We start from the raw sequence: 26,609 nt of genomic DNA on the forward strand, positions 1-26,609 counted from the left end.
GAGTAGGCACCCACCCCTGGAAGAGGGACAAGCAAGGGACTGTCGCCAAAGCCCAGGGTCATTGTTCCTTCTCACATGTGCTTGTGTATGATTGTGTATTCTTTTTTTTTAATGTTTATTTATTTATTTATTTGTTTTGAGAGAGAGATAGAGAGCAAGTTGGGGAGGGACAGAGAGCAGGAGACAGAGAATCCCAAGCAGGCTCTGCACTGTCAGCACAGAGCCCAGCATCATGCTTGAACTCACAAACTGCGAGATCATGACCATAGCCAAAAGCAAGAGTTGGACGCTTAACCGACTGAGCCATCAGGTGCCCTGAGTGTGTATATACATTTCTAACACTTCTGGTTTTGCTTTGCACTTGTTTGAAATGTCCACATACGTGTCTGTTTCATCCACTTGGTGGTGAAATTCCTGAAGGCAGGAATTCTATCTTGTGCCCAACACAAAAGAGGCACTTAGAAAATGGGTGTAGAATGAATGAGTGAATGAATCAGTCTGTCAAGCAAACAGTTCATTCAAGGGACACCAATGAGAATATGGGTTCAACTGATAATAATGAAAATTGCAAACAATGGATGGATGTGAAATACATAGAGGTAGAAGTAACAAAAATAAGTGGTCGATGCCTCTAGGGCTTGGGCTGAACAAAAGGGAAAACAAGAGTGGCAATGGGTTAAATGGGGAACTCTACAAGAGAAATTTCATGAGGGAAGTTGACAATATCCTTTCAGACAAGTTGAATAAAAATTGACAAACTGGGTGTCAAAAATCTTTTCCTCAAAGAAACAGTCCCTAAGTGTGCCTCTGACACCTGTCTTACATACCCAACCCAATTTCTTGGAGATCTAAGATAGATTACTTACCAACAGAAAGAAACTATTTTGTAGATATGGTAGATGCATATGGTTTAAAGAATACTTCCATCAATTCTTTAAAAAAAACCTTAATGTTTATTTTTGAGAGAGAGAGATACAGAGCATGAGCTGGGAAGGTGCAGAAAGAGAGAGGGAGACACAGAATCCAAAGTAGGCTCCAGGCTCTGAGCTGTCAGCACAGAGCCCAAGGCAGGGCTCAAGCCCACATACCACAAGATCATAACCTGAGCCAAAGTCAGACAATCAACTGAGCCACCCAGGTGCCCCAAGAACACTTCCATCAATTCTTGAAGGTCACCATCCTTTGTAGACTTGGGGGCAGGTAAGGGATCTAGAAAAGCTGAGACTGATGCCTTGAGAAGGTTCTCACAACCCGATAGAAGCCCATCCTATAGTAAGGTAACTGCTGGCAGGGGTCAGCCACCTAGGATTTATGTCCCTTAAAGGTACTAAATCCACATCAGAGAAGACACTTATACTTACAATCTATGCTATAGATTGTGTGCCCTGAGCCACCACTGGAGATAGCCTCTTAATATCTAGATAAATAATGTTCGAGGGAGGAGATTCACCTCATTTCATACCCAGCCATCCTTTAGTAGCTCGAGGGCTTCTTGGGCACTGTTTCTGCTGTCTGATAGCCTCTGGAGCCCCAAACACGTCTCATTCCTACATCCTCTAGAAATGCCAAAGAAGGGTCTACCTTAGCTAGGTGATATGTAAGCTAGGAGGAATGTATCCTGATATGTGCACATTAAAGTCTGTGAATTACAAAGAGGATATTTTAAATAATTCATTTTCAGTTTTCAGCCCCTCATTCCTCAAAGTTTTAGAGTGAGCCCTCTAAATTTCCCAAGGACTCCCCTGAAAGTTCTAGCAGAGGACAGGATGCAAAGGTATCTGCTGTGTGTTTTCTTGAATTTTGTCCATTGTCTCTCTGATATCCTAATGAATTAGCCTGCAATCTTGTCTTGACCCAAAAGTGGTGCCCCTTGGATCAGAAGGAATGTCTAAAACACATTGATCTGTGGTTGGAATAGTAAACTAAGCTCCAGGAACATCCTGCCAGAGGCCTGTCCTTAGGAAATTGTCTCAGATTTTCTTGCTGGTGAAGGATGATATGCTGCACCTGACCTTCTGTTGAAAGCCAGAAAACAAAGAGGAGAAAGCAAGCCTTTTACTTTCTAACATTTCCTTCAGGCTACACTTTCTTACGGTTGATACCCTCTATATCTTTAGAGACCATATCTGCAAGACATTAAAACTAGGTCCTCAAAATGAGTGATCACCAGCTTCTGGTTATAACCAAATATGCCCTCGGGTCGCAAGCCTTCTCTTACCCTTTCCTTTAAAATCCAAACAAAAATATTCAGCTGTATGCAACCATCATGCCCTGTGGAGTTTCTGCAGATCTCATGGGGATAATCATGCCCTCCTCTAGCTCTTGTTGTTGGCTTCATGACATTGATCACTGCACCTCCTTTTAAGTCCTCAGGATACCCTAAGTGGTGCAGTGACTTATAAGAAATTGGAAATAATGGAGAGGAAACTAAAACTGAATTTCTGCATCACAGTTGTGACAGTCAATCAGTGATTTGTCACCACAGTGAATCACTTACTGGCCATCTCTTGTCTTGTTTCTGGAGTAACACCAGGAAGCAGCTGTCTCTTTAGAGGAAATTTATTATTTCCTGGCTTCTCCCTAGTGCCTGCTCTTCCCTAAACTCCCATCTCTTTGGCCTGACCCAAGGAAGCTCCCACAAATCAGTTTCTTTCATTACAACTCCCTATGTGGATATCCTTTTACTTAACTACTAGAGTGGTTTAGCTTCCTCTGTTTCACCTTCCCTGTTCTTGATGATGATAATAATAATAATAATATGAATATGAATAATAATAAGTTGATTAAAGTGTTTTCCCAAACTACAGGGTTCTTCTCCCTCTGTAGCAGAATTTTATCTTTAAACCCAATGTGGAAATAGCTGCATCCGGGTGTAAGTTAACAGCAATTGTATCTTTCTGCTACTTAATGAAATTTTGATTTCAACCAAGTCCAGTGGCTACCATTACAGTGTAGCTCAGATGCTGAGACTGAGTGAGGTCATGAGAAACAGCTGCATGGTCAGCACACTTGCGTGCTCTCGGACATGGCGTAAATGCAGGCAAAGTTGTATTTCAGTCCACAACCTTGAGAAAAGGTGCCCTTCCAACAGGAAGACTCATAACCAGGCAAACAAGACTGTAATTCTAATGGTAAAAGTAGCCATGGTTTATGCAGTCATCCAAACCACTAGCAGGTCCAGTTATCCCCCACCATTGTTTATCCACAGTGTCACAGAGAGAAGGATTTAGGGTAGATATCTCTATCAACGATAGAGGTAAGACCTAATGAAAGTGGTAAATGAGAATTATGGTAAACCAGAGTTAAAAACCAAAGCAGTACTCCCTGTATTTCTCACATAGCTACTCTCTGGTTCACTTCCCTGTCCCGTCTTTCTGCCATCATCACCACAGACAGCTGTTGTGGAAGATGATTGATGGTTGTCTTTTTATTATACTTCTTCTAGAAAATTCAGCAGGTACTCATAGATCCACCTGAAACTAATGTAACATTGTATTAACTATACTTCAGTTTAAAAAGAACCAAAACCAAACAAAATAAAAAACAAATGCCCTAAGGAATTCATTTGAGAAGAATTCAAAGAGTTCTGCATTATTATTTATAAGAAAATTTGGGAACAACCTGTATGTTACCCACGGAGAAACAAATCAATTCTGCTTTCCTCATCTGAACACAAAGAACTATTTTGCACATATTCAACACTGTGTTACTTTAAATAATTGTTAGAGACATTGAACAAAAGGTTCACAATATAGTAGGTTTAAAGGTAAAGAGTAGGCTAGGTGTTGTAATTCTACTTTTATGTAGATTGATGTATCCGTAAGGGAGATCACGACAAGCACACGTGTCACAGTGGCCAGTCCAGCTCACAGGACTACAGGGGATTTTTACTATCTTCTTCATACTTTCCCATGTTCCCCAAATTCTTACCAATGACTATTTCGCCTATACACCAAGAGGAGGAAATGTTTAAAGAGGAAAAAGAAGAAAACCGCATACCTTTACAGCCACTTATCGAGCATTTTAACAATAATCCTCAAGATATACAAGCCCTTTCTTCCCCCTCTGACTCTGACTGATTCATCCCCTAACAAACTGCTGACTGTTTTCTCAAGAGAGCAGAGGAATAAAATAGGCTCTGACTGGCGCCTGTATTAAAGTCTTTCCAGCTCCCTTACAGCTGCTGCCTCTTCCGTCCTCTTCCTCCTCTGGTGCCTTTTCCTGAGTCTGGCTACACTTGGCCAATGGCTGAAGTCATTCTTTCATAAATAATTTGTGCAGTGATTTGGAGCTTTCTGACGACAATCTACAGTTTGTTCCAATAAACTGATGCAATAGAGAGAATTTGGGCTGCTCTGTGACAGACATCATGCAGTTGGGTTGATTCTCTGCCCTGGTCAGAATGTGGGTTTGGTTCTGCTGAACTTCTGATCCTACCTCAATTTATGTGGTGTTTTTACTTTCAGTGAACTCAGTGGCCAAATGCCCCAAAGAGGCGAGGTGAGTTATATAGCACGGCACCTTGATGGAATATTACATAGTTGTTAAAAATTACAAAGACTGGGTTGCAACATCAAAATAGTGTTAAAAAATGTAAAATAGGAAACAAATCAATACCTATATGTGGTTACGACAATGTAAAAGTATATACTTGTATTTTGAAAGGGATAGAGGAAACATGAGGAAATGAAAATAATTAATTTGATGGCAGATGATAGAAATTTTTAAAATTCAGCCATGTATGTTTACTGGGCACCCACCATATGCCTGACACCATGCTAGCCGTGTCTATTGTATTTTAATATTTACTTATTTTGAGACAGAGAGAGCAGGGGAGAGGCAGAGAGAGAGAGAGAGAGAGAGAGAATCCCAAGCAGACTAAGCACTGTCAGCGCAGAGCCCGATGCAAGGTTCAAACCCGTGAACCGTGAGATCTTGACCTGAACTGAAATCACGAGTCAGACACTCAACTGACTGAGCCACCCAGGTGCCCTGTCCTGTCTATTGTTAAAATTTAGTTCTATAATATTTAATAATATAATATGGTATAGTATAATATAATATAATATTAGTATAGTATTATAATATAATATAATATAATATAATATAATATAATATAATATAATATAATATAATATAATATATTAATGTAATGCAGTTTCTAAAGAAATGTAAGGTAGTGTGGTGGAATTCATCTTTGTAGATGTTACTGTGGGCACTATTGATTGCATAAAGGGTACCCTTAATATACCATTCTTTTCCACACTGGATCCAGGAAAAGCTTATGCTGCTGGACTATAATATATCTGTTGAGTCCTTGGGGAGCCAAGGACTTTTGGCTTTTCTCCCATCTGCTGCATGTTATTCTTTCACACACACACTCAGCGGATGGATGCCAGGTTCTGTTCAGGTGTGGGCAATACACAGGGACCAAGACAACAGGGCTCTGTCCTCAAGGGGCTTCTGGGCTATTGGGAAGGACAGGAAATAAGTTCATTGGCGGTGTGATTTCAAGTAGTGATATGTACAGTGAATGACAGTAGAGTACAGAGACAGTGAAGCAGAAAGCAGTAGCTTATTTTCAGGAGAGTCAGGGAAGATCCCCCTGAGAAAACAGGGAAGTGAAAGAGCAGCCAGGCAAAGTCTGGAGGAGGTGGAGGGAAAAGGTTAGGGAAAGGCCCTGAGACAGGAACTAGGTTGGTATGTTTGTGAGATGCAGTGAGTCAGAGAAGCTGGTGAGCCTGGAATTCTGTGAGCCACAACACGGAAACTTTTCTAAGTGTGATGGCAAGTTTTAAGGAGTGTTAGCGTGGTTTCTACTTGGGTAGAGAATGGACTGTCAGGTGGAGGAGAAACAGAGGACAAGCAGTCCAGATGAAAGGTGAAGGAAGTTTGGCATGGGAGGCTGGCATAGGCATGGAGGGAAGGCCTGTTATGAAGGCAGAGCACATGGGACACAAGGAGGAGTCAGGACACAAGGATGTCTCCTAGGTTTAGGATTGAGTCACCAGGTGAATGGTGATGACGTGCTAGGAGGGAGGAACAGTAGGGTCTGTTATTTTTTTTTTTTATGTTTATATATTTTTGACAGAGAGAGAGAGAGAGAGAGAGAGAGAGAGAGAGAGAGCACGCGCAACAAGCAGGGGAGGGGCAGAGAGAGAGGAAGACATAGAATCCAAAGCAGGCTCTAGGCTCTGAGCTGTCAGCAGAGAGCCTGGCGTGGGGCTCGAACCCACAAACCATGAGATCATGACCTGAGCTGAAGTCGGACGCTTAACTAACTGAGCCACCCAGGTACCCCAGTTTCTGTTATTTCCTAGTGAAAGATTACTTAGATCTGATCTAGGTCAGTCTGGAAGCTGCTGCTAATTCCCAGAGTTCTATGGCTGTATCTTCAAGGGTAGGAAAAGGGTTTCATGGGCCAATGGAGAGACTTCCAGCTTAGGAGCCCAGAAACCTGAGTTTGGTCTGCCTCTGCTATAAAACAGAAGTTTCATCTAGGACACATCATTTCACTTCTCAGAATTACAGTTTTCTGTATATCTGCCTTTCAGAGTTTTGTAAACTAAAGTCCGATACAGATACATAATGGTGTCATTCTTGTTACCTACACACTTGTATATATTAGCATTCCTGTTTAGAATCATGACCCAGAGCATGCATGAAAGCACAGGTCAACAGAGGATTGCCCCTGATTTGCTGACTCTTAAAAAAGCCCACTGATTCACCCCTGGCCTGTCACCCAGCACCTGCTGCACCCCCATCACATGCAAAAAACACTCGTCCTCAAAACAAATGACTTAGCAAGATCCGCTTCAGGAGTGAAACAAAAGCATATTCTGATGTATCCCTGAGTAAAAAATTAAATTTGCATTCTGTTCTCTGAGGACTCTTGCTAACTGAGGTAGTTGGTTGCTTTTCATTCTCACGACCCACCTGTGTTTGTTTCCAAGGGCCATTTCCAGGAGCCTTACCCTAGATTAAGCCAGCCATATAAATGAGAAGCCACAACAAGAAGCTGACTTCTCCCCTCCAAGCACTGCTTAATGGTCCTAATCAGCAAACTACTTTCTCCCTCTTAAGTAGCATCTTGAGAAGTCCCAGTACCTGTCACTTCAAGATGGCATCTTCTACGGTGAATGGAGAGGTGGAATAGGTTTTGAAAGGACAATTGAGGGAGCTAATCTAAACCATTAGATGTTTTTCTTGCTAACAGGAGCCTGATTCTATTACGTCTGTTAAAGACTCTAATAATAAGACAGGTTTCTTGGGGTACCTGGGTGGCTCAGTCAGTTAAGCGTCTGACTCTTGATTTTGGTTCAGGTCATGGTCTCATCATTCATGGGATTGAGCCCTTCACTGGACTCCACACTGTGCAGAGCCTGCTTGGGATTCTCTCTCTCCCATCTCTCTCTCTCTCTGCCCCTCCCCCTCCCCTCTCAAGTAAATAAAAACTTTAAAACAAAAAAGACAGGTTTTTTTGAGTCCTAGTATCTGTTTAAACTTAGCTCTAAAGTCACTCGAATTGCACGCTCACCAGCTAGGGGGGAAATGTTAAGCAAAGAAAAAAAAAGTAAGCAGAGCCAGAGAACAATTTCCTTTTATAATTTCTCTTCTTGAAGTGTTGAAACTCAGAATCCTTCACCTGAAACACTGTGGGGTTCACGGAGACTGATGACGGTGAGGAGCTCAATTCAAATGACATTAAGTGTGCGCAGAAGCATGAGGGACAGTCCTTGGAGGTCAGGAGCTGGCTAGCTCAGGAGGCACCTCACAGCCAGCTGAGGACCAAGGCAGAGCCATCCAGAATGTGGGCTGAAAGCAAAGGGGAAATGATCCTATTGTTTGGGGACAAAACCAATCAATAGTTTTTTTTCACTTCTGCCATTTCAAGGAAAGTTTTTTTTTTTCCCTCGTATATGTAATTGCTTTTGCATAAAAGATTCATTATTTGTGAGCCAGGTACAGAAGCTGAGTTCCCCCTCGGTTTCCTGTGAGCCTCTCCGGTTCTGTGCCCCAGACCGTAGTATTGAACTGATATGGATTTATACACCCAACAGCTGGCTTCAGAACTTTCTGTCCAACCTTTCCAAGCAGCCCAGATTGTAAAACTAGAGGTAAACAGGCAGGCCTGTTTGAGACATCCTGAAAGCCACTATTGTAACGGGGTAGCTTTAATCTGGAGGTAGCTGACCTTGATGTGTGAGTACTGCATGAAGAATGACATTTCCAGTAGCCTGACTCTCCCGTACAGAAAGCAGGGAGAATTTAGTTTGGGGGAGCGATTTAAGTTGGAGAGACTCTCTGGACTGGAAAGGGCATTTTAGATTCTGCCTGTCGTGAATAAAGCATCAGAGATTTCGGTTATGGCACACATGAGGATGAGAGGAGCTCACGGACTGGCCTCTCTAGGTCATGCTTGGGATCACCATGAGGTCATGTTCAAAGGCTTCCCAGGTGAGGCTTATAGTGGGTCTCTTACATCCTGTACAAGTCTCATTGCCTTGACAGTATTTTCCCATATTTTCAGGTGTGAAAACCTTCTTCAGTTTTCTTAAGAATAGAGAAGCATAGAGACTATATTTTTAAATGCTATTAATTAGATTTAAGAACTTTAGAATACACTTCCTATGGCACCACTCAGTACATATTAAGATCACTTTCTACGAGCTCAGGACTCCCCTGGAAAATGGTGAAAATGACACCTGAGCTGAATTTATAGCACCTGGAAGCCTGCCTAAGGAAGACTGGGAGGAACAGGGAGGTTATTCTGTTTGTCTTATGTCACCGAGCATAGCTCCTGGGCTGTCGTGGATGCTCAGAAGATGTCCACAGAAATTAGGCAAGTTTCATATTGTTGATGATAACAGGCTTTGTTTCCATGAACCTTTTATGCTGTTGAAAATTGATCTCAGCTTCATCTTTTAAAATAATAACCAGCCATTGGTATGCCCTTTGGCAAGCCATGTAAACTCTTTTGGCCTCAGGTTTTTTTCTTCTTTCCATTGAAAGCTTAGCTAAACACTCTTCACCACACCCCGAGCTGGGCACTGAAGTCTTGTTCAGAATCTACCTTGATAATTAGATTTTTTTAAACCTTAGATGGAAGTAAAATAGACATGCAGAAGCTAGCAGGCTTAAAAAAATATAATGCTTAATGGTTAGAAAGTTTAATCTGTTTACTGCTAACCAACAGTAGGCAGGGGAATGCTAAATTATATATAACATCATCCCCAAAATCTACTGTAATGGATGCTAATGTGAAAATGTATGTATACCAATATGTTGAGTTTATGCCGTATGAACATGTGGGGTGGGATGTGTCTGTGGCTATTTTGCATTCTTGCCTTGTATGTTGGTCCAGTTGTTTAAACATGTCATAAACACCAAGTCAGTGGTACTGTCGCCAGGTCTACCACATTGCTACCAACCATGCCAGGTTTCATGGGGATGAAGCTCTTTATTCTACCTTCCCCGCTTTTTTTGCCATCCGCAGTGAGGATCCTTATAAATTCAGGTTAATCAATACTGTATTTCCTGTTTCCCATCCAGAGTTTATTTTATACCCTGGATCAGAGGATTCATATTTCATCTACTTTGCAAAATAAATATTAATAATAATAATGTTATTAATGTGCTCTTTGGACACGATACCATCCTATGAGTTTACTTTTACATATATCAGATCCAGTCTGGCATTCGTCTTTATGTTCTCAGGATAAATGGTTTTCGGCTTAAACAGCCATAGAAGCGGCTGTCAACTGTTGTCAGCTGGAACTGATGAAAGAGAAAAATGCAGCATCTGAAGAGCAACTTGCAAGATGGTCTAAATATTTTATTTTCATTTTGGAAGACCCTCTCCAGATTTACCCCTTCACCACTAATCTTAGAGCAGCCTGATGACTTATGGGGAATCCATCGTTTGGCTTTTACGTGGAGAGTAACAGATGAATGACTGCTTCCCGACACAGGACTGTTTAGCAGGATATTAATGGGCAGGGTGGCTAATCTGTTCACATTGTTCCTGCAGAAGTTTTGCAGTGCTTTGGGGAATCATCTATCCTCAGCAGTTGCAAGATAGCCTGTTTTCAAGTAAACCTAGGATAAAGATCTAGTTATTTATTGCTGTGTAACAAACTGCCCCAAAACTTTGTGGCACTGACTGTATTAAGTGCACAAATCCTTGTCTCTGTGCTGCAATCCTTTGAAGGTTCAAAGACTGGGAGTGGCTTGATGGCAGGGTGGAATCCTCGAGACTGGCAGCGGGCCTTGGCTAGGACTTGATGGGATTTGGGCTGGAGAACACCTGGCCCTCTCCACATGGCCTGAGCTTCCTCACCATTGTCATCTCTGGACCTTTAAACTCCTTATATATGGTAGCTGTTTTTGTGACCTAACCTCAGAAGTCACATAGGCTCACTTCTGCTGGCCTCTGTTAGTGGAAACAGTCATAGAATCCATTTGTTTTCAAGAGGAGAGAACACAGCTTGCACCTCTCAAAGAAAGAACTATCAAGGTCACATTGGAGGAAGCACATGTAGCATGGATGATACCATTGCTGCCACCTTTGAGAAAATGATGGTGCTATATTCCGTGCACAGATTTCTGTAAAAACTGAATAATGGAGTTCTCTGGCTAAAATGTGTTTATAGAATGTGACTAATCCTGGAGTTTTTATTGCAGATGCTAAGATCAGTGTTGGTGGGCCTGGTACTAGAACAGTAGCTCTGAGTGCTCAGTTAACAATAGATACCCAACACATGTATTTTCTAGATACTTAAAACTTAAAATTGAGCCAAAAGAGCAACTGCCACTCTGACCAATTAGGTTCTAGGAACAATTAGGAACTAGGTTCGCTTCTTGCTTGAATAACCCTGATGTTACAGTGCTTAGAGTGTGTAGGAAAAATAAATTCCTTCTAATTAAAATTGCTTGGGATTTGATATTCGTTTAAGTAAGAAGTTTATTAAATAATTGAGTTCTCTGAAGAAATATTTGGTCTTCTTGATCTATGTAGCCCTAATAAATAAAATCAGATAAGAGGCCGGGTGTGAATGTGCAGAATAGACTGTCAATTAGATGTACATACATGTCTCTCTTCCTATTGTAAAGAGGACTGTCAACCTGTGTGGTGCTTATGAATTCTCCTTTAATGAAAGAAGAGAATGGGAAATGCCATGTAAGTTTTTATACTTTTTAATTTCTTGTTTCAATTCTGTTCTTTGCTCTGGAGCAATTTCCTCCCTTCATTCTCATGAAAAGCAAGGTAAAGATGTCACTCTTACTCAAAAGCTGGGTAACTGTGTAGTCATCACTGGGGTTTGTGTGCCCCCGCAGTTGTCACTGGCATTTGTGTGCCCTGAGCCATTTTGGTGAGCATAGATCCCAAAAATAATCAAAAGCTTTTAGATCCCAGGGTGCTCTAAGAACCATGGTAAGAATGTATCGTGCATTACCACAGCAAGCCAGGAGCTGAGCTCCTGGTCGGTGTGCTGGGATTCCCAGGGAAATGTGAATTCACCACTGAACTAGCTAGCACTCACGCCCTGGAGCTAAGTGATGGCAATGTCTGAAATCTGGGGGAAGCAAGGCTACTATACTCCCTGTGTGCAGTGCACTGAGTCACAACTTACATTGTTTTATTTGGTCTTCGCAATCATCCATGAATGTAGTGGCTTTTCTAATTTTACAGATGAGGAAATTGAAATTCTTGGAGAATGAGTAATTTGCAGAAGGTTGCACTGTATGTTAGTAATAGAGCCAGCCTCTTCAGCTACTTTCAGTGGTTTATACAGGTTAAATTAGAATCATTCCTTCCTTTCTTAGAAAAATAAACCTACTAGAAAACTCAGAAGCCATAAAGGAAAAGAGCGATGAATTTATCCACATAAAAATGTAAAACTTCTCAACAAGTGGATCAAGAACATATAACAAGAGGACGGGTGGGGAGGGAGAATTGACACACCATGATAAAAGACCACTTTTCTTAATGTAAGAAAGAGCCCTTGTCAGTCAGTGAGAGTAAGAAATACAGACTGCTAGTAAACATAGGAAAGTGTGCTCAGCCTCACTCATGGTTGGAGAAATATACAAATTAATAATTATGACTAACACTTTTTCAGTAGTTAGATTGGTAAAGATCCTAAAAGTTGATAATACTCAGTGCTGTCAAATGTATTGAATAACAGGTTCTATCCATCTACATTATTTGTGGAAGTACAGGTAAGTATAATTCTTCTGGAAGGCAGTTTTCAGGATAAGTACCAGTATTGAAAATACACTCGCTCTTTAACCCAGAATTTACTCATCCCATAAATATCTTAATAGTGGTATTTAAAGATGTGTGGGCCAGTATGTTCATTGCACTGCTTGATATAATGCCCAAAACTGTTCCTCAATTGAAGACTGAGTAAATAAATTTTAGAATGTTCATACTACAGAACACTAGTTGTTATTATAAACAATTATATCCAACAATAAGAAAAGATGAATAAGACATGTTGAAAGAGCCTTGTATAGGAGATTTCATTTTCTGTTTTTTGTGCATAGATAATATCTAAAAAGACACAAAGGAGATTGTTAACAATCGTTACCTCCACAGCAGGGGACTAGAATTGGGGAGATCTTTATCTCTTCAGTTCATACCACCTTCTGTATAATTCAGAATTTTTACTATTAGCATATATATTATTTTTATGATAAAACAATAATTTTTAAAAATCCAGTATGGAAGACATTCATTTATTAGGCCCTATTTGCAAGATGCAGCCCATATAAGTGGATCATCCTGGATTGACAGATAGAACTTACCCAACCATAGAGAACAGATATCAATGATTTAATAAACAAAAGGTAATAAAAATTTCAGCAAAACCAACTAGACTCTCTTGGGAACAAGTCTCTCCGGCTAGATGAGTTTTTCAGTTTAGCAGAAATAGGAAAAAATAATTTTGGGGAAAGCACAGCTTCTGAGATGTCATCCAATTTCATGTATTTTAATGCCTTTTCTCCTGTTTACCAAAGTAACACGTTCATTGTCAGAATTTGGAAAATACCAAGAAACTCAAAGAAAACAAATTAAAACCTCACTAGGGCTTTATTTTTAATGGGCTGTAAAGGTAGACACAGATGACTATGTGATTATGTCTAAGCAGAAAGAGATGTTTGGGTGAAATGACCAATTACAATGAGTTTTGAAATTTCTTTTGAACTGCATTGTATGAGAGGTAAAGGAAAGACTGAGGGGTAGAGAATAGGAGGCTGTCTGAGAGTCTCAGAGAACTAAAAGCCTTCTTTGATTTCCAGCCAAGATAAGTTCACATCTGCCACTGAAGGGAATCCTAACCCAGCATGGCAGAAAACTATGGAGATGAAAAGACATCTAACTCCGTTGCACAAATGAGAAATTTGGGTCCAGTTTATTCAGTAAATTTAAAAATATTTATCAAGTACACAATGCAGTGCTCTTTCCACTTCGTGATAAGTGAGGCAAGAATATTTTCTGAGGACTCTGCTCATTATCCATTTGAGAAATAAGTATGACTTTGAATAAACAAAGACAAAATGATGAGATACCACTAAAGTTGATGACTCGCCTTCGAAGTGGTTTCAGGTCATCCTTTTAATACTGTGCTCACACCCAACCTGTTTTACATTCATTTGCAGACTTCAAATATCTAATTTCAGGGTGAGGTTTAGCTGAGTGACATTAGAGCCCCTGAACCTTCTCCGGTTTGGTGTGAAAAGTGAGAAGTCTGAAACGAATATCAAGCTACATCTTCAACTTAAAAGCAGCAGTTATTTTTTTTTAATTAAAAAAATCACCCAATATAATTTGAATCTTAACAATAGGTTTGTGTCATGCTTTTTAGTTAAAACTCTGGATGTAGAAAGCTGGCTTTGAGAGAGTTGGATTAAAATAGAGAGCAGAGGTTAAAGCCAAATAATGATGCCTGGTTCTTGCTACCCATGATATGGAGGAACAAGGGAAAAAAGAAATAAACACTGTGGCCAAGAATACTTATTTTAGAACTATCTTACTTACAAGAAGGAAAGCTTTGGGAGCTTAGGAAACCCTTCTGACATGAGGCCTTGTGAAGTTTCCCCACTGGGCCTTTGGGTTACATGAGTCATTAGTACTAGGATCTTTCAGAAACACCCCCCCATCCTTGGTCATTAAGGAGGGCACTTGTTGGGATGTGCACTGGGTGTTATAAGTAAGTGATGAATCACCGTGTTCTACTCCTGAACCAATACTACATGATATGTTAACTAACTTGAATTTAAAGAAATTTAAAAAATATACATCTATAACCTCTTCCAACAAAATGAATAATGGGAAAAAAATAAAAACAATGAATAAAAATCATATTTACTTTAAATCGTTTTAAAAAGTTCATAAGGAAGAGAAAATACATTTATAGTACTGTATTGTGCTTGTTAAAATATTTGTATGTAAATGGACTCATGTAGTTCAAACCTATGTTGTTCAAGAGTTAGCTGTAATTCAAAAATTAAATTGCTTAAAAATTATTTTTAGTGAGCTCAACTTTTAATTTTTGCTTGATATGAGAAAATAACTTTTAAATAACTGCTAGATATTCATTTGGATATTGTCAACATTTTTTTTTCTTTTCAGCACTTGATGTAATAGATTGAATAACTTTTATAGAATTCAATATCACAAACTGTTAAACAAACAAGCAAACAAAAGGAATATCCCCCATTCTAAATAGAATTTGGACAGTTCATCAGCAGGCTCACCAGGCCACCAGGAGCCTCAGATCACCCCTGCCTGGTTGCTGGGACTGACCCACACAGAGTGAAGCCACTTGATCAGAGTATCCATCAGTAGAGATTGGCCAGTCTAATGTTTTGGTAACAAATAACCTGAAGGTCTCTGCCACATAACCCGACAAAAGCATATTTCTTACACTGAGAGCTGGGATTTCCCCTCTGGGCCGCTACTGGGACAGCCAGGGAGGGAAGAGTGGGCATGATTGCCGGCTTGGCTCACCCCACCTGCTCAGATTGTTACAGGGCCCTCTCAACTGCAAGGAGCAGACAGGAGGAAGTCCCCCATGTGCCTCCAAAGAAAGGAGAAGTGATTGATAGGTGAACAAGGAGTCTTTTCCACAAGGAGAATTCAAAGGCACTGGCATTCACACCCCTGTTGTGCTTTTCAATTACTCAGACTGCCCGGAAGGACCATGTACCAAAGTAGACTGCAGTATTATACGGTCTCTGAGATGCTACTAGGGCCGTGTACAAGTGCACCCCTTAGCAACAGCATTAATGGGTGGCACTGAAGAAGGTAGGGTTACTTCCCCTAAGTGAATCTGCTACCAGGATTCCTTGAGACTCCCCTGTGCCCCTCTCTTGGTCTCTGTCAGTAGCTTCCTCACTGGTCTCCTATCCCATTCCCTCACCTTGAAATCTACTGAACTAAAGCATGCTTGATTCATCTTTAGAAAGCTCAGCTTTGATTATATCACCCCCTCACAGAGGTATTTGGTGGTTTACCATTGTCTATGGTTTTGCTACTGAAACTAGTCCATGGGCCAGCGGCATTCCCTGGGGTCTTGTTAAAACACAGAGTCTCAGGCCCCACTCTAGACCTACTGAATCAGAATCCATGTCTTAACAAGATCCAGGGATTCATGTGCACATTCAACTTTGAAAAGCACTTATCCGGGGCACCTGGGTCAGTTAAGCATCTGACACTTGATTTCAGCTCAGGTTATCATCTCACAGTTCATGGGTTTGAGCCCTGCATTGGGGTCCATGCTGACAGTGCAGACCCTGCTTGGGATTCTCTCTCTTCATTTCTTGCTGCCCCTCTCCCACTCGTGTGTGTGTGTGTGTGCACATGCTCTCTAAGTAAATGAATAAACATTTTAAAAAATAAATAAAAAATAAAAAGCACTTATCCATAACACTGGTTCTCAGACATTAGCACATTCGAACTACTTGGAGGCTTTTAAAAATTGCTAACACCCAGTTTGCAGGTCTGGAGTGAGGCCTTGCACCAAGATTTTAAAAAGCTCCCAGGTGATTCTATCATGTAGCAGAATTTGAGAACCACTGCTATACAGGGACCCAAGTGACATTGACAGCCACCATTAGTGTGTTCCACAGAACCTTCCCAGTGGCATTTCACTGTATGTTGGACTGGACTCCGATCCTCCAATGCATTCTACACTTTTATAGAATGTGCAATTCCAGTCTGTTATCAGAATTCACCAGGCATTATCTGTGTCTTCCCTAATGACTGCAGAGGGCTTAGGACCACCACATCTAAATTTAAAATGCCATAACTACAAGTCATGGAAATCCAAATACGTTAATTTACTAAATTGTCCATTTTAAGTATTTTCCTGATGGATAGAATTTAAAACTCAATTTCCCCTGATGACAGCAAGAGGTTACCTTATTATGTTATCATGTAACATAACGGGTTTTATTCTCTGTTGAACATCAAAAATACGGTAGATAATGAGATGGATGTGCTTACTTTTAAGTAACTTTGAGGGTTATATACAGAGGGATCTTTTTTCAAAACATGTAGCAGTAGCTGTGATAATCTGCTTTTAATTATTCTCACTGCTTCAACTTACTGAACTTGTGATTGGTGACACATGTGTGAGAGACACCTGGCTTTGGGGACAGAATCAAATAAAGACCCTCTTTGTTACCTTTCCTATTGAACTGAGGATGTCAGACATACAGACATCTACAAGGGGGTTTTTCCTGCCAGGCCCGCAGTTCACATAACAGAGCCTCACTTTTGTGGGGAACACACTCCTGTCACCCCAGTGCTAACGTAGAACCCTGCTCATAGGTAGATCGTGTTCCTTCCCCAATGGCCTCCAAAGAGAGAAATACCTTTCTTTCTGCTTTTATATGAGCAAGGTGTTAATTTTCACCAAGACTTTTATGGGCACAGCAAGCAGTAGTTGCCTTTCTGTGTGAACATTAAATAAGATTCAGGGTCTGAAAAGCCTACCTCAGAGGCTCAGAGGATCTATGGGATTTTCTGGGCCGTGGCAGACAAATGGACTGCCCATCTGTGACAAGCTTGCAATCGCGGTGGGCCCTGGTGTCGGGAGGGACGGGATCCTCTAATTCATCGGGATTACCTGGGCTCTGCTCCTGGCAGCCTTTGGAGAGTTAGAGCCTCGCGTGTGCCTGTCTCTAGAAAGGCCGTTGGTGACACATGGGGAATCCTGATATTAGCAGCGTCTGCCTCTGGCTGCCGGGCACATTGCCCTCAGCATGGGGCCCTGCACAGCCTGGAGGCGGGCGCTTGTCCATTACAGAAGCCTGCAGGTGAAACTGACGTTATTGGTGAATACGAATGGCTGCACTTGGGCCTTCATATTGGCTTTTACCAGACGAGGGACACACACAACAACTTTGGACAGGGGCAGAATAGAGGACTCCAGTGACATTTCAGAAACTTCAGAATCCAGAGCAACTTGCTGATGTCAGGAACTGACAGTCACAGTGCTGGCAATACCTTTGCTTTGCTTTTTTCTCTGGCTTCATCCCTAAAAGAATAATAGAAATGGAGAAGAATTAGTCATTAAATGGAGTAAATTAAAAGCAGGGAGCCGTTAACTTTATGTCAACTTTAAGATAACATCGGTAAATAAAAGGGCTAATTGAAATTCTTGGTATATTCTAATAAGAACTTTTTATTAAGTTATTTTGCACTTTAGCGGTTACTCGTGGCATGTGGTTGAGCGCAGCGCTCTTCGTTACTCATTTTTATTAACGCACAGTAAATATTAAAACAGATCTTGGGAGCAATAATGAGGTGAGAAATAGATGTGACTTGTCAAATATAAAATAAAGCAGTTCGTAATATGTGTGCTCTTATCCCATTTTCAGATTCATACTGGCTACTTCTTAACCTAGTGTAGCCTTTCTCTGACTTCTGTTTTATTATATTGTTGTTCTTGACATCTTGCCAAATTAGAATTTTGTGCTAACTTATAAAATGCACCCCGAAATCTGGGACTTTCGAAAGCTCATGGTACATATCCCTCTTAAGTGTTTTCGTTAAGAGTAAGCAGTGGTGCCTGGGGGTGCTCTGTCGGTTAAGCGTTCGACTTCAGCTCAGGTCATGATTTCACTGTTTGTGAGTTCAAGCCCTACGTTGGGCTCTGTGCTGACAGCTCAGAGCCTGGAGCTGCTTCAGATTCTGTGTCTCCCCTCTCTCTCTTCTCTCTCTGCCCCTCCCCCGCTTGTGCTCTGTCTCTGTCTCTCAAAAATAAATAAATAATATAAAAGAGTAAGCAAATCAACAAAAAACTTTTAACATTTTTCTCCCTGTTGGAAATTATGTTTAAAAAGCATAAAGCTTTTTAATTGTGATCTCAGAAATATTTTAAAGTGTTCTTTTAGCAAAATACATGCTCAACCAGATTTCCAGTAATATTTTCTTTAATATTGAAAAAAGTGGCAAACTTTTTGAGGAGACAGAGATAATGACATCTATTTTGATCAACCTTAATTAATTGGAATGTTCTATGAAGTGTATGTTCTGACTAGTTCAATATTTTTTGTAATGAGAATTAATACAGAAAACCCTTTTAGTTTCTGTTCGTATTTATCTTTCTATGGTGACGTGTGTACCTTCTGCCTTAGTAAGTAGATAAAATTTAGCTTTAACCTTTCTTTGATAATTGAAATGTTTTTCTGATGGGCTACAATCACAGATATTTCTAGAACTTGTGGAAAGGCAATTCACTAATTTCATGAATTAATTTAAGTCAGCTTTTATTGTAAAATTTTAGAAGGCTAGGAATTTGGGGCTAAGGTTGGACTGTCCCTAAGTCATATTTAAGGACTTTTTATTTGTTTAAAAACAAATGCTCAGTCTACCATCTTCTAAAAGTGAAATAAGACAGCAAAATAAAGCTTGTCTGAGGATTCTGGTTCCTTGGATTTTACTTAATTAAGACTTTTGATGACAAATGTTTTGGTTTTCCCTTTCCTTCAGTATACTGCCATGTCCCCAGAGACTGGGGACTGAGATAATGGAGGTGGGAGGCCTAAGCTGGATGGCTCCCATGGTGAGTCCTGCAAGGGACTGGTGGTTCAGGAAGGCCCGGCTGGGCTCCTTTCTTGTGTACCCTCTGGTTGTCACTGTCCCCACAGTTGCCCCTTGGGAACACCAGAAAATTTTACAAAGCTGGACTTTGGCAGAACTTTCATACCTGTTGGTCTGGTTTAACGGATATTGGTTTTTCAAGATTTTTGACATCCTTCTGCTTCAAAACGAAATGAGGTCTTCTCAGGCTTGAAAACTTCCACAGGCAAAATTTAAAGGAAGGAAGGGAAGAAGGGAAGGAAATTACATAGGGACATATTATTTTCCTTTAAATTCCCATTTAATAAGATTCAGACAATTGTTAAAAACAAATGTAGCTATCAGGTCTTGTGGCTTGTATGTCGTGGTTCCAAAGAATGATGAACCTCCGGTAGGCCCCTGCAGTGGCAGGTTTTCATCCTGGGTTATGATTCTAAAGGCATAGATTTAACTCTAATCAAACAACATCAGTTCAGCTCAACACATTTTTGTTGTGTGCTTCCTGTCTGCTAGGTGCTAAAAGGTCCCCACTCTCTGGTGCTCAAGATCGAGTACACTGCTTTGTAAAATAAGTTTCGTGGATCCCTGGGGATCTCTGGCAGGCATACTAGTGGGTCTGTTGGCAGTTGACAGTTTTAGAGGAAATGTAAAAGATAAGATAATTGAGATTTTTGCAGGTTCCCATTGTATTCTTACTAATGGGTCTATAGCAGGTATATGTTTTATCCCACAGCTCTGGATATGAGACATGACACCTTCCTTTATTTGTCAAAATATGATTTTATCAGTCTCCTACTCCTACCTCTACCCCACCCCACCACCACGCCTGCCTCTTCCACACACATACACCATATCACCTGACGGCCTTGCAAATTTGGGAAGGAGCACTCTGCAGCCACAGCACACGGGTCATAGCTGTGATGTGTTCTGTGTCCAAGCCTGGATCTCTTGAAGGCAGACAGGTCCTTCTCTGCTTCTGTGCAGAGCTGGGCATGAGGATCTTTCCCAGAACTCCAGAAACTTCAGCTTTTGCTGTTGAGTCCACACTGCATCCCTGAGCTCCCCAGGGGTCCTGCCACCCCCTGGGAGGTGCTATGCTGACATGGACCACTGGCTTCCCTTTCTCTCAGGACCCTCCAAACCTGCTGCACTTTCATTGTCTGTGCCCCCTATTCTGCCTCAGACCCAGCTGCCTCCCTCCCCTCCACCCGCAGCCTTCCCTGGGAAATCCTGTGTCACCTCCCTTCAGTGAGAAACACGGTGCTGGGCTCTCCCTTCTATGACTGATAGGGATGATTAAAGGGTTTAGTTTTTCTTAATTTTAACACCGGTCAGATTTTTTTTCTTAATACATCATAGTGATAAGGGGCATTAAATATTTAACATACACTCCAAGGACTGTCTTGTTTACTTCTCAACTATCTACAAATGTATTTTTGTCTCATTTACAAGTTAATATTTACATATACTAAATTTGCCCTTTTCTTTAGTGGTTGGATCTTGGGTTCAGAGTGACTCATTGAAGTCCAAAAAAAAGGGGGGGGGGTGGATAATATGAATCCTAGAAATCAAATCAACATGCAAATGGTAATAGTCCACAGGTTTATAATGTGAGCATGGATGGTCAGTCTGCAAGTCAGATGATTTCCCAAAAGCTACCAAAAAAAGAAACATACAAATAGGAAGTATGATAATGAATATCTAAAATTTTGAACTTATTTGCACTGGGAGCCATTCAGCCCCAGCTTTGGTAATTATCATGGAATCCTGGTAAATAGTTTCCTTCTCTGTAAATGCAGATGATAATGGAACTTACCTCAGAGTTGTTGTAACGAATAAATGAGTTAATATATATGGAATGCTTATGTACACACTTATGTGCTGTCTGTTATTGTTATTGCCATTTTTATCAATGTTATTAACATAAGGCAGGCATAGTGATCTCTATAAGCTTCTTGCGTTTTTCCAAACAAATGAAAATATTGATGCTATTGGCACACAAGTGGTAAATGTTGTCATTAGAGATGAAGACGTGGGGGCGCCTAAGGGGCTCAGTCACTTGAGCTCTGACTTCGGCTGAGGTCATGATCTCGCAGTCTGTGAGTTCAAGCCCCGTGTCGAGCTCTGTGCTGACAGCTCAGCTCAGAGCCTGGAGCCTGCTTTGGATTCTGTGTCTCCCTCTCTCTCTGCCCCCCCCCCTGCTTATTCTCTCTCTCTCTCTCTCTCTCTCTCTCTCTCTCTCTCTCTCTCTCTCTCTCTCTCTCTCCCCCTCTCCCTCTCCCTCTCCCTCTCCCTCTCTCTCTTTCCCTCTCAAAAATAAATATTCAAACAATTTTTTTAAAAAATGATGAAGAAGTGACCAGAATTGTAGCAGTTTCACTCAAGAGTTGTAAAAGTTTGTGCAAGTTACAATCTGGTCAAATAAACCATATAGTAAACTCTGAAATTTTCAAAACGTGAAATTATCACTTTTTTTAAGTCTGCAACGTTAAGTATTCGAAGATCCATATATTCCAACTTAACATGCTCAGAGGAAAAGCAGAGCGAGCTGCTGACACAAAGTCCTCTGCTGAGTGACAGTGCAGGCACCACACGCTCTTGGTTGTGTATACTGTGAAGGGCAGTTCTGCTCCATGAGTGTGTCAGCTTCCTGCTGGGACCACTGATGTTCCTCCCCACACAGGGGCAGGGTCCAGGGTGAGGAGGAGGATGGTGGGGATGGGGCAGGTGGATGAAATACTGGGTAGCTTTCTCTTGTATCTGTCCCCTCAAACTCAAGCCATGAAGTGAAGTCCATTATTTAATGATTATTCCAGGCATGCTGTAGATTGGAAAGAGTACTTACTTTCATTACTGATCCACCACGACCTGACCAGAAGGAAGGGGCTTCTATCCAAGAAAGAAACTGCACCCAAATGCCGGGGCGACACGCTGGCAAGCCCTGGCAGAGCATTGACCACATGCTTCTTGTGTCCTGTGTGCACACAAGCCCCCCCCGCCCCAACAAAGAATGACAGTGGGAGAGAGACCGTGGGTACTGTACTTCCCTGCTCTGTCCTGAGGCCAGTTTTTAAAGAAAAGGGTGCTTGCAAAGAATTTTTGTTCACTTATGTCAAAATTTTTATTGAGATATAATTTATATCCTACAAAATGAACTAATCTTAATTGTTCACATCTTTGAGTTTTGGCAGTTGTATATACCATGTATCCACCATCGAAAATAAAACATAGGACATTTCCACCACCCTAGAAAGTTCCCTCCTGTCCCTTCCCACTACTCACCCCTCCCCTCTGAGACAGCCACTCTAACTTCAGTCACTGTAGGGGAGTTTTTTCTGCTTTTGCACTTCGTAGAAATGGAATTTGATTCATTAGCTTCATGAGTTTTGAAGTAAGAGTTCAGGTAGAAGGATTTCCTGGTGACAGGGAGCATGCTGGCAGAAAGCCTTTCTGTGATTTCAAACACTTAACAAAATCATGGAGACATATTCAGCATTTTGAATAGCCTGAACCTGTCACTGAAATATTACACTTTTTAACTCTGAAGGTAGGATAATAGAATTCATTAAAAACAAAAACAAAATCAGAAAGGAACTGCAGTGCAAATGGCTTATCTAAAAGTTTACATCTTTCCCTGTGTTTCTTTCTCTGTAGTCATGGGAAAAGGAAATCTGGAAGCACTAAAGGCCAAAGTTGCTAACTACATCCAAATGCTACTATAGGAAGTACTTTGTAGAAAGAAAAGCAATCAAAGGATAGATTAGGAATCGGCCCACTGTCTTCTTCCTCCTGAATCAGACACATTTAACCTTCTAGTTCCTGACTGTTTTCTGCTCATGGCTTTAAGATCTGACTGATCCGAAGATAGTTTCCAATGAGGAAATTCACAGTGACCTGTGGATTGATCCTCGTGCCTGCCGCTAACAAAGCTTCCAAACACTTGCTCTTGGGCCAAGCCACAGTGATTGGTCTTCAGGATTTTTATTCTGGTAGAAATAAAGAGTACTATTAACAATCAGGGTAATGGTTATAGTTAACATTTCTGAGACTCTGTGGCAGATAATTTTTCAGAGCATCACTTGCTATAATGCTCCCCATGTGTCAGCTTGCTGTCCCCAGCATACATCGAGGGAACGGAGGGGCTTAGTGGGCAGCATGGCAGAGCCATGGCATGCACTGTGGCAGGGACCCCAGGGTTTGTGGCTGTGAATTCCCACTCGTGAACACAGACACCAGAGAGGAGGCTGTGGCACGGGCTCACCATCCCTGCACTAAGCAGGTACCTTGCTGAGAGGGTTCGTGCTGACAGCAGCCAAAAATAATATTTACTTTAAAAATAGTTTCAGTTTTGTTAGCCAGCGTTTCTTCAACTTTTGAAAAAAATAACCAAATAATCCTGCCAATCTATGTGATAAATGCCCTTAAAGTGGCCCTTGGATGCCAGGAAACCTTGGTCCACCAGAGAAGTTAAGGGTTGATGTAGCTGGGCCTGGCAGGTAGGAAGAGCAGGAGTTGTTTCAGTCCTGTGAAAATGGAAGTGCCAAGGGTCTTAGTCTTTAAAAACTGGGGAATCTCCCTCCCTCTGCTACTCTCCTTGTGGCTTCCCTTGGTTTTTATGTAATCTCTCCCCATCTAGGCCAAAGGCATCACTTGGGATAAGAACAGGGAAGTATGTTTAGGGAACCCCTCTTTTTTTTTTTTTTTTAGTTTGTTTGTTTGTTTGTTTTGAGAGAGACTGCGCAAGTGAGGGAGGGACAGAGAGACAGGGAGAGAGAATCCCAAGCAGGTTCTGCACTGTTGGCACAGAGTCCGACACAGGGCTCGAACTCATGAAACCGCAAGATCATGACCTGAGCCTCAACCAAGAGTCAGACGCTTAACCAACTGAGCCCCCCGGGCGCCCCGGGAACCCCTCTTTCATAAGTTCCTCTGCTGCCTTCTGGGTGTGCTGGCCATGGCCAGACTCACACAGCACCCCTGCTGCTTTGGCTGGCTCTCCAGTTTCTGATTCCTCTTCTGCCATCCCCTGATGTGAGGCTTCTCTCCCTCCTGCTTACCCACTCCTCCAGCATCAGTAGCGACCCTCTTCCGACAGCTCCTCGCTCTGCTTCCACAACAGGCTTGTCTGCAGAGCCTCAGCGCCACATCTCCAGCTGTCTGCACCGTGGGTTGAACATACATAAATGGGGCTCATTTTGACCTTCTGACCTCTTACCCTTCTAAATGGCTTCAGCCTTCTCTGCGTCACCTGGGCCTAGGACCTCATCCTCACCTACCCCCCCCCCCACCCCCGCCTCCTCCCATCTGCCTTCCTTTCTCTGCTCACTTTCATCCCTGCCTTTTCCTCCTTCCACCTGGATTGTCAGCTCAGGGCACTCACGTTCTTGTTACCTTCTGTTACAGCTACTACTTCAGCAGCCTCCAACTTGCTTCCCTTTGCCTGTATCCTGACCTTCCTAATTCATCCTAAACATCGCTGTCCAACTAATCTTCCTAGAAGACAGACCTGGAAACCTCCCTGCTAAGAAATGCATGGTGGTTCTCCAGTGTCTCTACCAAAACCCAAGTGGCTTATTCTAATGCCTAGGGCCCTTTCGAGCCCACCTAGCTTAGTCAGCTTGTGTTGCTATAAGAAGAATACCATAGACTCAAGGCTGAAACAACAGACTTTTATTTCTCACGGTTCTGGAAACTCAAAGTCCAAATCAGAATGCCAGTATGGTTGTGTTCTGGTGAGGGCTCTGTTCCTGGCTTCCTCACATGGCAGAGAGAGAGAGAGTCTCATCCCCTTATTTCCTTATAGGGGCACTAATCTCATCATGGCAGCTCCACCCTCATGACCTCATGTAACCCTAATCTAACCTCCCAAAGGCCCCATCTCCAGATACCGTCACATTGGGGTTGATATTACAACATATGATACAGACATTCAAAGCATAGCACCGTCATATTCTCAGTGTTATTTCCTTTTGTTTTCCCACTTATGTAGCCTCTGCTCCATCCCTGGGATTGTTCCTGCTTAAACACGGGCGAGCACCTCACCTGTTGCTCATGACTGTCATTCTGCATCAACCCCTCTCTGCCTGTTGAGCTCTTTCTTGCCTTTCACTAACCATCTTGAATGCTTATTTCCCAGTATCTTGTGCTCTCTCCCTCCTCTGAACCTCAATCACACTTTGCAATTGATTCCTTGTTGATGATCATTATCTTAGCCTTCCCTATGCAACAGTGACAGGATTATCTTCCTCCCTCCATTAGATGGCAAGCTTTCCAAGGGCAGGGGCTGTGTCTGGGTCACTGTCACATCCCTTGCACATCCCTTAATTCAAGGGCAATAGCTCTTGAATTAAATGTGGCCAGTGCTGCCCCCATTAGTTCAGATGCCCTCCCCCCATTCCACTTCCAAGAGCCTTGCAGGTCACTGGGCATGGCTGACAGCCTGTGCTGCTTACCTGCCATGAATGAGCCCTGAGAGTAGCCAGTGAGGCAGCTCTTTTAAACCCAGAGCTCTGTCAACTGTTGGGTTTCCAACAAGGAAAACCATATTTAACTTGCCTTTGAATGAGAGCTTTGGCTACTATGCTTTTGTAGTAAGGAAGCCATTTGCTAATACTGGCCACCTTTTACCTTCCCTGTGTGGTTCCTTATTGTTTACGACTGAGAACTGCATTCAGCATACTCCCGCCATCACTCTTCCACTATTCATTCTCTTACTACTTCTTCAGCCTTGAGATTTGCCAGATGTTGCTGGACGAGATGATCGGAAAAGCAGTTAGAGCTTTTGTGAGACTTTGAGGCATTGGGGGAAATGGCAGTCTTTCCATCCATTTATGAAGCTCCCATTGTTTCTATCACTGCAGTCAGGAAGCCTGTAATAAGGACTCAGCAGATACAGCCTTGCTTTCTCCAAAGTGCCTTGACGAACCAAAATGTTCTGCTTTAACAAAGGCACAATCAGCCCAGGACCTTGTAAGTGCTTGTTCTTACTCACTTTTATTCCTTTGTGTGTCCTTTCCCGCTTTCTTTTATTAGGGATGTGCTTGATATCATCGCCCTGTTGCCATATTTGCTGAAAGAAACTAATGTGTCCTCGTGGTCTCCCGTGGACCCGTCTGCGGCTAGCAGCGTGGGCCGACGCCACACAGTGCTGGCAACATGGGTTTCACTCCTAAAAGCAGCTTCTCATTAACAGTTGGGGAACAGCCATTATTCCAATAGTACATGGATTTGAAAAACAAATTCAGCATCTGAGAGTGAAGCGAAGTCCGAAGTTCGCTCTAAAACAGTGCCAGGACTTCTGACAACACATTAAGAATCAGAAAACCTTGATGCCAGTACTGGTTTCACCTCCTCCACATGTATGACCTTACAGGAGGCTTAGCTGCTTATGGTCAGATTACAGACCACTGAGATCATCTCCTCCAGCCCAGGCGCACAGACGTGCTCAAAGTCACACAGAACATTCTGCAGGATAGTCAAGACTAGAACCTCGGTCTTTTTAGGTCTAATCCAG

General features: G+C 42.0%; 1 protein-coding gene across 27 annotated transcripts in view; it reads left to right on the forward strand.

Moving 5' to 3' along the window:
- The window catches only part of FARS2 (phenylalanyl-tRNA synthetase 2, mitochondrial), a 553,641-nt gene that overhangs the window by 439,371 nt on the left and 87,661 nt on the right, over positions 1–26,609 (forward strand). The window contains exon 9 of one of the 27 annotated variants that reach the window (XM_053223116.1): positions 9,718–10,823. The exons of the other annotated variants lie outside the window; for them this stretch is intronic. Coding sequence (XP_053079091.1) covers positions 9,718–9,748 — 31 coding nt within the window. The 3' untranslated portion in view covers positions 9,749–10,823. Of the gene's footprint in view, positions 1–9,717; positions 10,824–26,609 lie in introns of those variants that run through there. 27 annotated transcript variants of the gene reach the window in all.

Source organism: Acinonyx jubatus, chromosome B2, assembly GCF_027475565.1.
Source record: "Acinonyx jubatus isolate Ajub_Pintada_27869175 chromosome B2, VMU_Ajub_asm_v1.0, whole genome shotgun sequence".
NCBI classification, from domain to species: Eukaryota; Metazoa; Chordata; class Mammalia; order Carnivora; family Felidae; genus Acinonyx; species Acinonyx jubatus.